The sequence below is a fragment of the Oncorhynchus clarkii genome, chromosome 26 (genome assembly GCF_045791955.1).
Source record: "Oncorhynchus clarkii lewisi isolate Uvic-CL-2024 chromosome 26, UVic_Ocla_1.0, whole genome shotgun sequence".
Classification (NCBI taxonomy): domain Eukaryota; kingdom Metazoa; phylum Chordata; class Actinopteri; order Salmoniformes; family Salmonidae; genus Oncorhynchus; species Oncorhynchus clarkii.
This window is the reverse complement of record NC_092172.1, coordinates 60,225-77,360: the sequence shown is the minus strand read 5'-3', so window position 1 is coordinate 77,360 and position 17,136 is coordinate 60,225. Positions and strand designations below refer to the sequence as shown.

Genomic DNA, 17,136 nt, shown 5'->3' with positions numbered 1-17,136 from the left:
ACAAGAGTTATCTTGGGGGTGTGGTTTGATGTGGGTGTTTCTTGGGTGCAGTAATGAGTACAGCGAGTAAGGTAGCGTTGCTATGGAGAGAACAATGTTTTGAAGTTGTGGACTTCAAAATAAATTGCATTGGTCGCATACACATATTTTGCAGATGTTATCGCGGGTCTAGCGAAATGCTTATGTTCGTAGCTGTAATACCTAGCAGTAATACCTAACAAAACCAAAACAGAAGAAGGAAGGAATTAAGAAATATTATAACGAGCAAGGGCAGAGTCCGGAATATAATTTATATGTACAGTCCGTTCGGAAAGTATTCAGACCCCTTGACTTGTTCCACATTTTGTTACGTTACAGCCTTATTCTAAAATGTATTTAAAAAAAAAAACATCTACACACAGTACCCTATAATTACAAAGCAAAAATAGGTTAAAAAAAATATATATATATATATAATGTTAATGAAAAAATGTAATAGCACATTTACATGAGTACTTTGTTGAAGCACCTTTGGCAACGATTTACAGCCTCGAGTATTCTTGGGTATGGAGCTACAAGCTTGGCACACCTGTATTTGGGTAGTTACTCCATTCTTCTCTGCAGATCCTCTCAAGATCTGTCAGGTTGGATTGGGAGTGTTGCTGCACAGCTATTTTCAGATTTATCCAGAGATGTTCGACCGGGTTCAAGTCCAGGCTCTGGCTGGGCCACTCAAGGACATTCAGAGACATGTCCCGAAGCCACTCCTGCGTTGTCTTGGCTGTGTACTTAGGGTCGTTGTGCTATTGGAAGCTGAACCTTCGCCCCAGTCTAAGGTCCTGTACTATGCTCCGTTCATCTATCCCTCAAACCTGGTACCCTTCTGTGCCTCGACACAATTCTGTTTCAGAGTTCTACAGACAATTCCTTTGACCTCATGGCTTGGTTGTTGCTCTGACATGTACTGTCAACTGTGGGATCTTATATAGACAGGTGTGTGCCTTTCCAAATCATGACCAATCAATTGAATTTACCAGAGCGGGTGGTGTAATCAAGGTGTAGAAACAAGTCTCATAACAATACTTACAGTTTTGGCAAGTCAGTTAGGACATGTACTTTGTGCATGACACAAGTAATTTTTCCAACAATTGTTTACAGAGAGATTATTTCACTTATATTTCACTGTATCAATTCCAGTGGGTCAAACGTTTACATACACTAAGTTGACTGTGCCTTTAAATATCGTGGAATATTCCCCAAAAATATGTCATGGCATTAGAATCTTCTGATAGGCTAATTGACATCATTTCAATTGTCAATTGGAGGTGTACCCTTGGATGTATTTCAAGGCCTACCTTCAAACACAGTGCCTCTTTGCTTGACATCATGGGAAAATCAAAAGAAATCAGCCAAGACCTGGTTCATCCTTGGGAGCAATTTCCAAACTCCTGAAGGTACCACGTTCATCTGTACAAACAATAGTACGCAAGTATAAACACCATGGGACCACACAACCATCATACCGCTCAAGAAGGAGACGTGTTCTGTCTCCTAGAGATGAATGTACTTTGATGTGAAAAGTGCAAATCAATCCCAGTCCAAAATCGACATAACCCGAAAGGCCGCTCAGGAAGGAAGAAGCCACTGCTTCAAAACCGCAATACAAAAACCAGACTACGGTTTGCAATTGCACATGGGGACAAAGATGGTACTTTTTGGAGAAATGTCCTCTGGTCTGATGAAACAAAAATAGAACTGTTTGACCATATTGACCATCATTATGTTTGGAGGAAAAAGTGGGAGGATTGCAAGCGGACAAACACCATCCCAACCGTGAAACACGGGGGTGGCAGCATCATGTTGTGGGGGTGCTTTGCTGCAAGAGGGACTGGTGCACTTCACAAAATAGATGGCATCATGAGGAATTGAAAATTATGTGGATATACTGAAGCAACATCTCAAGACATCAGTTAAAGCTTGGTCACAAATGGGTCTTCCAAATGGACATTGACCTCAAGCAAATTTAGTTTAAGGACAACAATGTTATGGTATTGGAGTGGCCATTACAAAGGCCTGACCTCAATCTTACAGAAAATTTGTGGGCAGAACTGAGAAAGCGTGTGCGAGCAAGGAGGCCTACAGACCTGACTCAGTTACATCAGCCAATATTTACCCAACTTAAACAATTTAGAGGCAATGCTACCAAATACTAATTGAGTGTATGTACATTTCTGACCCACTGGGAATGTGATGAAATAAATAAAATATGACATTTTTTGACGTTTATGCAAATGTATTGAACATGGAGTACAAAGATATCTTAGTTACATAAGTATTCACACCCTGAGTCAATTCATGTTATAATCACCTTGGGCAGCGATTACAGCTGGGATTCTTTCTCTGTAAGTCTCTAAGGGCTTTGCACACCTAGATATTACAATATTGACCATTATTCTTTTCAAAATTGTTCAAGCTCTGTCAAGTTGTTTGTTGATCATTGCTAGACAACCATTTTCAAGTCTTTTCATCGATTTTCAAGACGTTTTTCAGCCAAAACTGTAGCTCGGCTACTCAGGACAATTCACTGTCTTCTTTGTAAGCAACTCCAGTGTATATTTGGCTTTGCCATTTTAGGCTATTGTTGTTGTGCAGGTGAGTGAGGACCCAAAAGCGGTTTAACAAAAATAGAGTCTTTTAATGTAAACACAGGGAAGACATAGATCCTCTTCAGATGTAGATCATGGAAAAATAGACAATCCGCAGACAGGGCGACAAATGAAACAAAAAGTCCTTCTGATAATTACAAAAGAGCCCCCTTAGCAGCAGAGGAGAATAGCTGGGTTAGCGGCGACAGGCTGCAGGTCTCTCTGGGTAGGCGCGGGTCGTAGAGGAACAGTGGTACCTGATCTCACGTAGCATCAGATGAACTGGACACAGTACAAACGACAAGACAGTTAGCTGAGTACAGGATGCACTTGCCAGGCGGATTCCGACAGGACGGGACAGGACAAGGGTGAAGCAAACGAGACGATAGTTTGTTTCTGGCATGAGAAACTCAAACGAGAATCTGACAAAGAAAGAGGCAGGAACAGAGAGAGAAATAGAGACCTAATCAGAGGGAAAAAGGGAACAGGTGGGAAGAGGGTGAACAAGGTAGTTAGAGGAGATGAGGAACAGCTGGAGGAGGAGAGAAAGAGAAGGTAACCTAATACGACCAGCAGAGGGAGACAGAGTGAAGAGAAAGAACAGGAACAAGACATAACATGACAAGACATGACAGTACCCCCCACTCAACGAGCGCCCCCTGGCGCACTCGAGGAGGAAACCTGGCGGCAACGGAGGAAATCATCGATCAGCGAACGGTCCAGCACGTCCCGAGAGGGAACCCAACTCGCACAGCGACAGGATTAATGATCTGAGAAATACGGAACGGACCAATGAACCGCGGGGTCAACTTGCGAGAAGCTGTCTTAAGGGGAAGGTTTTGAGTGGAGAGCCATACTCTCTGACCGCGACAATATCTAGGACTCTTAGTTCTACGCTTATTAGCGGCTCTCACAGTCTGCGCCCTATAACGGCAAAGTGCAGACCTGACCCCCTTCCAGGTGCGCTCACAACGTTGGACAAAAGCCTGAGCGGAGGGGACGCAGGACTCGGCGAGCTGAGACGAGAACAGTGGAGGTTGGTACCCGAGGCTACTCTGAAAAGGAGATAGACCGGTCGCAGACGAAGGAAGCGAGTTGTGGGCGTATTCTGCCCAGGGGAGCTGTTCTGACCAAGACGCAGGGTTACGAAAAGAAAGGCTGCGTAAGATGCGACCAACAGTCTGATTGGCCCGTTCGGCTTGACCGTTAGACTGAGGGTGGAAGCCGGACGAGAAACTGACGGAAGCCCCAATCAAACGGCAAAACTCCCTCCAAAATTGAGACGTGAACTGCGGGCCCCTGTCCGAAACGACGTCTGACGGAAGGCCATGAATTCTGAAAACATTCTCGATGATGATTTGTGCCGTTTCTTTAGCAGAAGGGAGCTTAGCGAGGGGAATAAAATGAGCCGCCTTAGAGAACCTATCGACAACCGTAAGAATAACTGTCTTCCCCGCTGACGAAGGCAGTCCGGTGATAAAATCTAAGGCGATGTGAGACCACGGTCGAGAGGGAATGGGAAGCGGTCTGAGACAACCGGCAGGAGGGGAGTTCCCGGACTTAGTCTGCGCACAGACCGAACAAGCAGCCACGAAACGACGCGTGTCACGTTCCCGAGTGGGCCACCAAAAACGCTGACGAATGGAAGCAAGCGTACCCCGAACGCCGGGGTGGCCGGCTAACTTGGCAGAGTGAGCCCACTGAAGAACGGCCAGACGAGTAGGAACGGGAACGAAAATAAGGTTCCTAGGGCAAGCGCGCGGCGACGGAGTGTGAGTGAGTGCTCGCTTTACCTGCCTCTCAATTCCCCAGACAGTCAACCCGACAACACGCCCCTCAGGGAGAATCCCCTCGGGGTCGGTGTAGACTACTGAAGAACTGAAGAGACGAGATAAAGCATCAGGCTTGGTGTTCTTAGAGCCCCGACGATAAGAAATTACGAACTCGAAACGAGCGAAAAACAGAGCCCAACGAGCCTGACGCGCATTAAGTCGTTTGGCAGAACGGATGTGCTCAAGGTTCCTATGGTCAGTCCAAACGACAAAAGGAACGGTCGCCCCCTCCAACCACTGTAGCCATTCGCCTAGGGCTAAGCGGATGGCGAGCAGTTTGCGGTTTCCCACATCATAGTTACGTTCCGACGGCGACAGGCGATGAGAAAAATACGCGCAAGGGTGGACCTTGTTGTCAGAGAGGGAGCGCTGAGAAAGAATGGCTCCCACGCCCACCTCTGACGCGTCAACCTCGACAACAAACTGTCTAGAGATGTCAGGTGTAACAAGGATAGGTGCGGATGTAAAACGATTCTTGAGAAGATCAAAAGCTTCTTGACAGAAGTAAGGGCTGTGAGGGGAGCTGCCACCTGACCGAAATTACGGATGAAACGACGATAGAAATTCGCGAAGCCGAGAAAGCGCTGCAGCTCGACGCGTGATTTAGGAACGGGCCAATTAATGACAGCTTGGACCTTAGCGGGATCCATCTTAATGCCTTCAGCGGAAATGACAGAACCGAGAAATGTGACGGAGGAGGCATGAAAAGTGCACTTCTCAGCCTTCACATAAAGACAATTCTCTAAAAGGCGCTGGAGGACGCGTCGAACGTGCTGAACATGAATCTGGAGTGACGGTGAAAAAATCAGGATATCGTCAATGTAAACGAAAACAAAGATGTTCAGCATGTCTCTCAGGACGTCATTTACTAATGCCTGAAAGACAGCTGGAGCGTTTACGAGGCCGAAAGGAAGAACCCGGTATTCAAAGTGCACTAACGGAGTGTTAAACGCCGTTTTCCACTCGTCCCCCTCCCTGATGCGCACGAGATGGTAAGCGTTACGAAGGTCCAACTTAGTGAAAAACCTGGCTCCCTGCAGGATCTCGAAGGCTGAAGACATAAGAGGGAGCGGATAACGATTCTTAACTGTTATGTCATTCAGCCCTCGATAATCCATGCAGGGGCGCAGGGACCCGTCCTTCTTCTGAACAAAAAAAACCCCCGCTCCGGCGGGAGAGGAGGAGGGGACTATGGTACCGGCGTCGAGAGCTACAGACAAAATAATCTTCGAGAGCCTTACGTTCGGGAGCCGACAGAGAGTATAGTCTACCCCGGGGGGGAGTGGTTCCCGGAAGGAGATCAATACTACAATCATACGACCGGTGCGGAGGAAGAGAGGTGGCCCTGGACCGACTGAACACCGTGCGCAGATCGTGATAATCCTCCGGCACCCCCGTCAAATCACCAGGCTCCTCCTGTGAAGAAGAGACAGAGGAAACAGGAGGGATAGCAGACATTAAACATTTCACATGACAAGAGACATTCCAGGAGAGGATAGAATTACTAGACCAATTAATAGAAGGATTATGACGAACTAGCCAGGGATGGCCCAAAACAACAGGTGTAAAAGGTGAACGAAAAATTAAAAAATAAATGGTTTCGCTATGATTACCAGAGACAGTGAGGGTTAAAGGTAGCGTTTCACGCTGAATCCTGGGGAGAGAACTACCATCCAAAGCGAACAAGGCCGTGGGATCCCTTAACTGTCTGAGAGGAATGTCATGTTCCCGAGCCCAGGTCTCGTCCATAAAACAGCCCTCCGCCCCAGAGTCTATCAAGGCACTGCAGGAAGCTGACGAACCGGTCCAGCGGAGATGGACCAAAAAGGTAGTGCAGGATCTTGAAGGAGAGACCAGAGTTGTAGCGCTCACCAGTAGCCCTCCTCTTACTGATGAGCTCTGGCTTTTACTGGGCATGAAGTGACAAAATGACCAGCGGAACCGCAATAGAGACAGAGGCGGTTGGTGATTCTCCGTTCCTTCTCCTAAGCCGAGATGCGGATACCCCCCAGCTGCATAGGCTCAGAACCCGAGCCGGGCGGAGGAAGATGGTAGTGATGCGGAGAGGGGGGCAACGGAGAACGCAAGCTCCTTTCCACGAGCTCGGCGACGAAGATCAAACCGTCGCTCTATGCGAATAGCGAGTTCAATCAAGGAATCCACGCTGGAAGGAACCTCCCGGGAGAGAATCTCATCCTTAACCTCCGCGCGGAGACCCTCCAGAAAACGGGCGAGCAAAGCCGGCTCGTTCCAGTCACTGGAGGCAGCAAGAGTGCGAAACTCAATAGAGTAATCTGTTATGGATCGATTACCTTGACATAGGGAAGACAGGGCCCTGGAAGCTTCCTCCCCAAAAACAGAACGGTCAAAAACCCGTATCATCTCCTCCTTAAAGTCCTGATACTGGTTAGTACACTCAGCCTTCGCCTCCCAGATTGCCGTGCCCCACTCACGAGCCCGTCCAGTAAGGAGAGATATGACGTAGGCGATACGAGCTGTGCTCCTGGAGTAAGTGTTGGGCTGGAGAGAAAACACAACATCACACTGAGTGAGGAACGAGCGGCATTCAGTGGGCTCCCCAGAGTAACACGGCGGGTTATTGATTCTGGGCTCCGGAGATTCGGAAGCCCTGGAAGTGGCCGGTGGATCAAGGCGGAGATGGTGAATCTGTCTTGTGAGGTCGGAGACTTGGGCGGCCAGGGTCTCAACGGCATGTCGAGCAGCAGACAATTCCTCCTTGTGTCTGCCTAGCATCGCTCCCTGGATCTCGACGGCTGAGTGGAAAGGATCCGGAGTCGCTGGGTCCATCTTGGTCAGATTCTTCTGTTGTGCAGGTGAGTGAGGACCCAAAAGCGGTTTAACAAAAATAGAGTCTTTTAATGTAAACACAGGGAAGACATAGATCCTCTTCAGATGTAGATAATGGAAAAATAGACAATCCGCAGACAGGGCGACAAATGAAAAAAAAAGTCCTGATAATTACAAAAGAGCCCCCTTCTTAGCAGCAGAGGAGAATAGCTGGGTTAGCGGCGACAGGCTGCAGGTCTCTCTGGGTAGGCGCGGGTCGTAGAGGAACAGTGGTACCTGATCTCACGTAGCATCAGATGAACTGGACACAGTACAAACGACAAGACAGTTAGCTGAGTACAGGATGCACTTGCCAGGCGGATTCCGACAGGACGGGACAGGACAAGGGTGAAGCAAACGAGACGATAGTTTGTTTCTGGCATGAGAAACTCAAACGAGAATCTGACAAAGAAAGAGGCAGGAACAGAGAGAGAAATAGAGACCTAATCAGAGGGATAAAGGGTGGGAAGAGGGTGAACGAGGTAGTTAGAGGAGATGAGGAACAGCTGGAGGAGGAGAGAAAGAGAAGGTAACCTAATACGACCAGCAGAGGGAGACAGAGTGAAGAGAAAGAACAGGAACAAGACATAACATGACAAGACATGACAATTGTACTGCTGAAAGGTGAATTCATCCCCCAGTGTCTGATGGAGAGCAGTATGAAACAGGTTTTCCTCTAGGATTTTGCCTGTGCTTAGCGCCATTCCGTTTAATTTTTAATCATGAAAAAACACCCCACTCCTTAATGATTACAAGCATACCCATAACATGATGCAGCCACCACTATGCTTGAACAAATGGTGAGTGGTACTCAGTACTGTGTTGTATTGGAGCTGCCAAACATAACACTTTGTATTGAAGACAAAACGTGAATTGCTTTGCCCCAATTCTAGCAGTATTACTTTAGTGCCTTCTTGCAAACAGGATGCATGTTTTGGAATATTTTAGCGTCCCACCTCGCCAACAGCCAGTGAAATTGCAGGGCGCCTAATTAAACACAACAGAAATCCCATAAATAAAATTCCTCAAACATAAAAGTATTTTACACCATTTTAAAGATTAACTTCTTGTAAATCCAGCCAAAGTGTCCGATTTCAAATAGGCTTTACTGTGAAAGCACACCAAACGATTATGTTAGGTCAGCACCTAGTCACAGAAAACCATAAAGACATTTTCCAGCCAAGGAGAGCCCTCACAAAAGTCAGAAATAGCGGTTAAATTAATCACTAACCTTTGATGATCTTCATCAGATGGCACTCACAGGACTTCATGTTTCACAATAAATGTGTGTTTTGTTCGATATAATTAACCTTTATGTCCATAAACCTCATTTGAAATTGGTGTTTTATGTTCAGAAGTGCATTGTCTCAAACAAACATCCGGTGAAAGTGCAGAGAGCAACATCAAATTACAGAAATACTCAAAATAAACATTGATAAAAGATACAAGTGTTATGCATGGAAATATAGATAAACTTCTCCTTAATGGAACCGCTGTGTCAGATTTCAAAAAGGCTTTACGGCGAAAGCACACCTTGTGATTATGTCAGTTCAGCACCTAACCACAGAGAAACATACCTAGCCAAGGAAAGTGAGGTGTCACAAAAGTCAAAAATAGCAATATAAATATTCACTTTCCTTTGATGATCTTCATCAGTATGCACTCCCAGGAATCCCAGTTCCACAATAAATGTTTGTGTTGTTTGGTAAAGTCCATCATTTATGTCCAAAACCTCCTTTTTGTTTGTGAGTTTAGTTCACAAATCCAAACTCACGAGGCGCGGGCAAGTCCAGGCGAAAGTTCAGATGAAAAGTTATATTACAGTTCGTAGAAACATGTCAAACGATGTATATAATCAATCTTTAGGATGTTTTTATCATAAATCTTCAATAATGTTTCAACCGGACAATTCCTTTGTCTTTAGAAATGCAATTGAACCTAGCTAACTCTCACAGACACGCGCGAGACTGAGCTCATGGCACTCTGCCAGACACCTGGTTGAAACAGCTCTCATTCTCTCTCCCTTCACAGTAGAAGCCTCAAACAAGGTTCTAAAGACTGTTGACATCTAGTGGAAGCCTTAGGAAGTGCAATATGACCCCATAGACACTGTATATTTGATAGGCAATGACTTGAAAAACTACAACCTCAAATTTCCCACATCCTGGTTGGCTGCCATATGAGGTCTGTTATACTCACAGACATCATTCAAATAATTTTAGAAACTTCAGAGTGTTTTCTATCAAAACCTACTAATAATATGCATATTCTAGCTTTTGGGCCTGAGTAACAGGCAGTTTACTCTGGGCACCTTATTATCCAAGCTATTCAATACTGCCCCCAGTCCCAAAGAAGGTAATTATGTACAGATTTATTTTCCCTCTGTCAATTAGCTAGTATTGTGGAGTAACTACAATGTTGTCGATCCATCCTCAGTTTTCTATCACAGCCATTAAACTTTGTAGCTGTTTTAAAGTCACCATTGGCCTCATGGTGAAATCCATATGCGGTTTCCTTCCTCTCCAGCAACTGAGTTAGGAAGGACGCCTGTATCTTTGTAGTGACTGCCACAATCGCTGGAAGAATAAATGGACCAAGGCCAGCGTACGTAGAGTTCCACATGTTTAAATATTGAAACTCACCAAAACAATACAGAAACAAACAAAACGTGAAGTAATGGTGTGCTCACAGGCACAACACAAAAACAAGATCCCACAAACAACAGGTGTGAAAAGGCTGCCTAAATATGATCCCCAATCAGAGACAACGATAGACAGCAGCCTCTGATTGGGAACCATACCAGGCCAACAAAGAAATAGAAAACATAGATTTCCCACCCTAGTCACACCCTGACCTAAGGTCAGGGAGTGACAGTGACTGGGTGTATTAATGCACAATCCAAAGTGTAATTAATAACTTCACCATGCTCAAAGGGATATTCAATGTCTGCTTTTTTTTTACTAATCTACCAATATGTGCTCTTATTTGTGAGGCATTGGAAAACCTCCCTGGTCTTTGTGGTTGAATCTGTGTTCTAAATTCATTGCTCGACTAAGATGGATAACTTAGATAACTAGATAACTTTATGTATGGGGTACAAAGATGAGATACTCCTTCAAAAATCATGTTAAACACCATTATTGCACAGAAGTCCATGCAACCTATGTGACTTGTTAAGGACATTTTTTATCCTGTACTTAGGCTTGCCATAACAAAGGGTTTGAATACTTACTGACTTCTTTCAGCTTTAAATGTTTTATTAATTTGTAAAAAAAAATTAAACATTTTCCACTTTGACATCATGGGGTATTTTGTGTAGGCCAGTGACCCAAAATCTAAATGTAATCAATCAGGCAGTAGCATAACATAATATGGAAAATGTCAAGTTGTGTGAATCCTTTCATAAGGCACTGTATTTAGCTAGATATAGTATCATTCCCCTTTTAATATGTGGTATCATAGCTGGCCTGGCTTGCTAACAGCAGAAGTGACCGTGTCGGATCAAATCTATCATATTGTTGAAATGCATTGGAAGTTTGGACCAACTTTATGGAAGCCCATTTTAACTCCTATTTGCCGAGCTAAATGTGCGTGCGTTGCACTTTGACTTGACAGCAAATGTTCACATGATAAGTAAGTAATCCATACCCAACCATACCCAAGTCGTAACAAACTAACTTACAAAACTCAGTTTTGGACAAGACTGCCTTTATAACCAAAATTATCCGATTTACACTTTGTAGTCAATTTTGACACTGTAATTAATGTTTCTAACTCATATCTATGCCACATAAGCCATTTAAACCCAGAGAAGTGTGGTTCTAAGGGGCAGTTGACCTTTAAGTCCTGTTTGCTTCCAACATTTTTCAAGACTATTTAGCCCTTAAACGTAATATCTTTACTCTACACATTTTACTTATGTACAGCTTGTGTTAGATTACTTTTAATTTCAAATGTTTTGTATCCATTAATAGAGACATTTTAATACAGTATGGTCATTTCTTATTAAAATGAGAAAATAAAGTATTCCTGAACTGCCTACATCTAAAATTAGTAACCTAATCAACCCAATCATGATTGAGTTAATATAATCTATATGTGTATTAATTATAGTATAATCAATGTGTCAAATTACAAATTATATTCTGTGGCCCAAACATAGGTATTTATAATGTACTGTCTTGCACATTACTGTACTCTACTCTACTGTACAATAAATTTGAGTATAGTTCAGTACAGTATAGAAAAGTAGAGAAGAGTTCAGTACAGTAGAGTGGAGTTCAGTACAGTCTGTACTCTATTGTACTATACCATATGTTTTTTCTAGAGTATAGTTCAGTGCAGTACAGTACAAAATAGTTCAGGCAGTATAGTTCAGTAGAGTATAGTACAGTAGAGTACGGTACTCAAGTGAACTATACTCTACTCTACTGTAGTGAACTATATTGCATTGTACTCTACTGTACTGAACTATACAGTATCGTACTCTACTGTACAGTAAACTCGAGTAAAGTATAGTTCAGTACAGTACAGGAAAGTAGAGTTCAGTACAGTACAGTAGAGAATAGTTCACTTCAGTACAGTACTGTGCTCTACTTCACTGAACTATACTCTACTCTCCTGAACTTTAAGGTACTGAACTATTTTCTACTGTACTGAACTATACTCTATTTTCCTGTACTGAACTATACACTGCTTGAGTTTACTGTCCTCGAGTTTCTTAAAATTCATTCGGTTTATATTCTAACAATAAATATGTGTTATTAATTACCAGCCTTGCTATTTTCAATGTTCCCAATACTTCATTGGGCCAAGAGTAGAGAACCTAGACGCAGCTGTCTGGCATCTAACTCTTTTGAAACAGTGACAACATGACATCAACTGATCTGCTAGTTAATTTTTGTGGGCTTTTGGTTGCAAGCAAATGTTTTAGCATCCTGTAGGTAGCGTTTTAAGAAATCCAGCTCTAAATTCTGCCTGTTGGTTGCAGTTGGCCCAGTACACCCAGTTTATTAGGTACACCACCCCGTTCACGAAAATGGCTCGCTCCTAGACAGTTAGTCACATGGCTTGCTACATAAAGCAGTCAGACAAGCATTGAGTCATTCAGTTAATATTCGATTGAATGTTAGAATGGGCAAAACGAGTGACCTAAGCTACCTTGAGCATAGTATGATTGTCGGTGTCAGGCTCGCCGGTTCCAGTATCTCAGAAAAAGCCCTCCTGGGCTTTTTACATACAACAGTGTCCATAGTTTACCGAGAATAATGCGACAAACTAAAAACGTTGATGATAGAGGTCGAAGGAGAATGGCAAGAATCGTTCAAGCTAATATGTGGGCCAAAGGCAAATAACAGCACAGTACAACAGTGGTGTTCAGAACGGCATTTGAGTACACACAATCGTCAGTCCTTGTCACAGATGGGCTATTGCAGCAGACAACCACACCACATCGGGTTCCACTACAATCAGCTAAAAACAAGAAGTGGCACCAGTGGGCACGCGATCACCAACACTGGACAATTGATGCAATGAATGTTGCATCATGCTGTTGCATCATGCTGTGGGCAGTGTCGAGACTTGGCGTAAGTAGCATGAGCCCATGGCCCCATCCTGCCTGGTGTCAACGGTACAGGCTGGTAGCGGTGGTGCAATGGTGTGTGAAATGTTTTCGTGGCACACGTTCGGTCTTTTGATACCAATTGCGCAACGTTTCCATGCCACAAAGAATGAAGGCTGTTCTGGAGGCAAATCAAATCAAATTGTATTCGTCACATACACATGGTTAGCAGATGTTAATGCGAGTGTAGCGAAATGCTTGTGCTTCTAGTTCCGACAATGCAGTAATAACCAACGAGTAATCTAACCTAACAATTTCACAACAGCCACCTTATACACAAAGGGGGCTCCGACCCGGTGCAGGATGGGTGTACCTAATAAACTGACAACTGAGTGTATGCTTCTGTAGAGAGTTGTCATACCTGTCAGATAAGGAACTGAATGATTGAATAACCTTTTTGTTTATCTACCCCCCCCCCCCCCCCCCCCCCTCTGTTCTCCCCTCTTGTCTCTTCTACAGGAAAGCCTTCCAGTTGTACTATAAGGAATTTGTAGATTACTCCTGTCCAACAGTGGATATTTACCTGGAATAGCACCCGCCCCAACTTCCCCCACAACCCTGTACATTACAGATTATCATAACATAAAGTTGCATGACGGAGAAAACATTTCTAACAAATATGAACTAATATATCTGACAAAAATATGGAGAGAGAGAAAGAAGGAGAGGTATTGGTGTCTACTGTTTATCCAAATATGTCAAACAGTATGAAGATTGAACAAATAATTGATCCAAACATAGTGGAGACGTTGAAGAGAGGGTTGCAAAATATGCTAAATGGAGTCACTGATGAGGAAGTTAATGTGCCTATGGTGTCCTCAGGCTGTCCACTCAAAGCACAATGCTCAAATCATAGTGACCTGGACTGGAATAGTCTGAGACTAATCTTTGTCGACTTGAATCCCAGGTAAGAACACTGGGCTTTGTGGACTTGGAGCTTGAATCCCAGGTAGAACACTGAACTTTGTGGACTTGGAGCTTGAATCCCAGGTAGAACACTGAGCTTTGTGGACTTGGAGCTTGAATCCCAGGTAGAACACTGAGCTTTGTGGACTTGGTGAACCCCAGAAAAAACAGTAGTCACTAAGGTAACAGCAAATGGAGGTCAGGGAAAATAAATTAACTAATGAATGAACCTGCCATAAAGATCCTATTAAATTACTAGTATTTGAGTATTCTAATCCCTAATTCTTTGGAATCTCACATTTTGGTGTGATACATTGCGTGAGGGAAACTGATTCTGCATGAGCTAATTGTGCAGTGTGTTTGGAGAGGGTGATAAGGCCTCACTGGAGAGTCCTGTGGGCGAAGGTAACTAATGATCTAGGATCAAATTACCCTACCCCAACCTTTACAATTAAGGGGATGACAAATGATCTGCCAAATTATCAGTGGCTAACTGTTACTTATTTTCCATGTGGTTGCTCCCACTAAAACAAAAACAAGTAAGCATTAGGGTCACACTGTTGACCAGGAATGTGTCTTTAATATGCTGCAAAGCCTTTAATATGCTGCAAAGCCTTTGGTAGTATCTCTGGTACATTGTCAGAGCCTTCAAATATATTCACATTAAGGAATCAAGCGAACATTTAAAAAAAGGAGATTCCTACCAATAAAAGCGCTCACGTTGTTTTCTGTTCGAAAATGTTTCCTTTTGTTTGTGCTGAACATGACCCTAGTTATTATTTTATTTGTGGGAAGACTGATTCTTGATAAATCATTAAGGGTACACTCCTTAATTGAATTACAGTATTGTAATTTCATGATCAGGAACAAAGAGGTGGACCACAGAGTTTCCAGTCAACCGATTTGGCTTGCTTTTAAGGATGTTTTAGCCTTCTAATTTGCAGGAAGGGTCACTGTGGACTGCCTCATAGTTCTTCTCATGCTCAGTTTCAACATGAAATGAGAGTTCATATTGAGAGTTCAGATGGGGTTGCTATTCAGATAACTGGGTATAAGATAAAGACGCTTACTCAAGCTGTTACCCTGGTAACATAAAAGGGAATTACCTCTGACCCTCACAAAAAGGACATGAAAGGTTTGTAGGAAATGTGTAGGAAATGGATGATGGGAGATGTAGTTTTAAAGGAAAGCCTAAGTCTATTACAGAGGTGCTCTGACTAGGAGGTACAAGGCAGTGGGAGACTGGTGTTACAAGTAATGCCTCTTTGAAGGATCATTGTAGTTATTACTATATCATTTAGATATACCACATGGTGTGTTGATAGGAGAGGTTGAAAACAGGCTGTTTTTGCGGAGGAGATATCATGTGTGTGTTGAGATAGTAAGACAAGAGTAAAGTAAGACTAGATCAAGGTTCAACATAATAAGATAGGACCTCACCTCAAAATGGCCAACCCATGGCCAGTTCTTTGTTTCTGGAAACAATGGCCTGGTCTGAAATCAGCCAATCGCTCTTACCCATTTGTTGCTTGTAGATTCTGATGGAACCACAATTATACCCTAAGTTCACTGGAAGGCTAGGTGGATCCATCCCAATACTGCTGTCGTGACGTTGTATTAGTTAATGTAACAACTGCTGCTCATCGAATGATTAACGGTTTATAATTGCGTGATTCAATTAATCAGGCAATTATTAACTCATTAACCTGGGGCACCATGGGAAAATTAACTCAAAGAATATCGATTTTACAACAGTCACTAATTAATCAATTTCCTCCAGTCTCATTCTGAACGTCGCATAATCCGGGAATCTGCACACATCCGAGTCCCACCAATGAGTTCGTACCACACCAATTTTAGTTGATTATTTATTTACTAGAAAGCTAAAATGATAATAAAAGATACACATACACAAAACACAGTCTAGGCTATTGATTAGAACTTAGTACAACGGGCCAACACACTCTGATGCGTGTTACCCAAAATGGGGATATGAAAAAGAGCGAAAGGGAGAAAGTACAGAGAGAAATATACATTTGGGTGAATTTGTCAGCTATGCTTATTTTAACCCTAACCTTGCCCCGAACTGCCGCATTGACATCAGTCAGAATATAATGATGTAATTACGTGTTGAAGGTCTCGTTTAGCCTTCTCAATGACGCACTTCTCTGGTTCAACTCTCTGGTTGTCCTCACGATGTCAGTGTCCTTTTTGGCTTAGTGGTCTGATTTCTCACCCTTCTTCTGAAAGGGGTCTTTCAGAAGAAGCTTCTGGCAATAAGAGGGACTGTAAATGGCTTATTTTCCATATGTATTTGGACAGTGAAGCTAAAACATTTTATTTGGCTCTATACTCCAGCATACAGGATTTGAGATCAAATGTTTTATTTGAGGGTATTTTCATACATATCTGTTTTACCATTTATAAATGAAAGCACTTTACATATCTAGTCCCTCACATTTGAAGAAGTCATTTGTGTTTGTTTAAACAAACACAAAAGTGTTTGTTTAAATTCAAGTATAGTGTATTAAAGTAGACAGAAGTGTAGAACTTTGTCCAATATTCCTTGCAATCAATGACTACACCAAGCTTGTGTCTACAAAGTTATTGGATGCATTTGCAGTTCGTTTTGGTTGTGTTTATTGATATTTACTTAATTATTGTAAGTAAGAATAAAATATGTTTCTGAACACTTCTACATTAATTAGAATGCTAACATTATTATGGATAATCATGAATGAATAGTGCATAATAATGAGAGAGAAAGTTATTGGTAATGGTGAGAGGTTTGCCTGTTTTTTGTAGCCTTTGTAAAATTCTCACTCATTATTATTCATGATGAGTGAGAAGGCTGTACCTCCTTATATTCTGAGTATACAAAACATTAGGAACACCTTCCTAATATTGAGTTGTACCCCCTTTTGCCCTCAGAAGAGCCTAAATTCGTTGGGGCATGGACTCTAGAAGGTGTCAAAAGCATTCCACAGGGATGCTGGCCCATGTTGACTCCAATGCTTCCTACAGTTGTGTCAAGTTGGCTGTCCTTTGGGTGGTGGACCATTCTTGATATATATGGGAAATTGTTGAGCGTGAAAAACCCAGCAGCATTGCAGTTCTTGACACACATACACCATTCAAAGGCACTTAAATATGTTGTCTTGCCCATTCACCCTCTGAATGGCAGACATACAGCCATTCTTTAACCTGTCTCCTCCCCTTCATCTACACTGGTTGAAGTGAATTTAACAGGTGATATCAATAAGGGATCATAGTTTTCATGATCTCCATTTTGTTTGGAACAAAGTAC

General features: G+C 43.0%; 1 protein-coding gene across 1 annotated transcript in view; it reads left to right on the top strand.

Annotated features, from left to right (window-relative positions):
* Positions 1-16,533, top strand: part of LOC139385284 (C-Jun-amino-terminal kinase-interacting protein 1-like) — a 55,307-nt gene extending 38,774 nt beyond the window's left edge. The window contains exon 13 of the mRNA XM_071130450.1: positions 13,383-16,533. Coding sequence (XP_070986551.1) covers positions 13,383-13,455 — 73 coding nt within the window. The 3' untranslated portion in view covers positions 13,456-16,533. The remainder of the gene's footprint in view (positions 1-13,382) is intronic.
* The last annotated feature ends 603 nt before the right edge of the window (positions 16,534-17,136 follow it).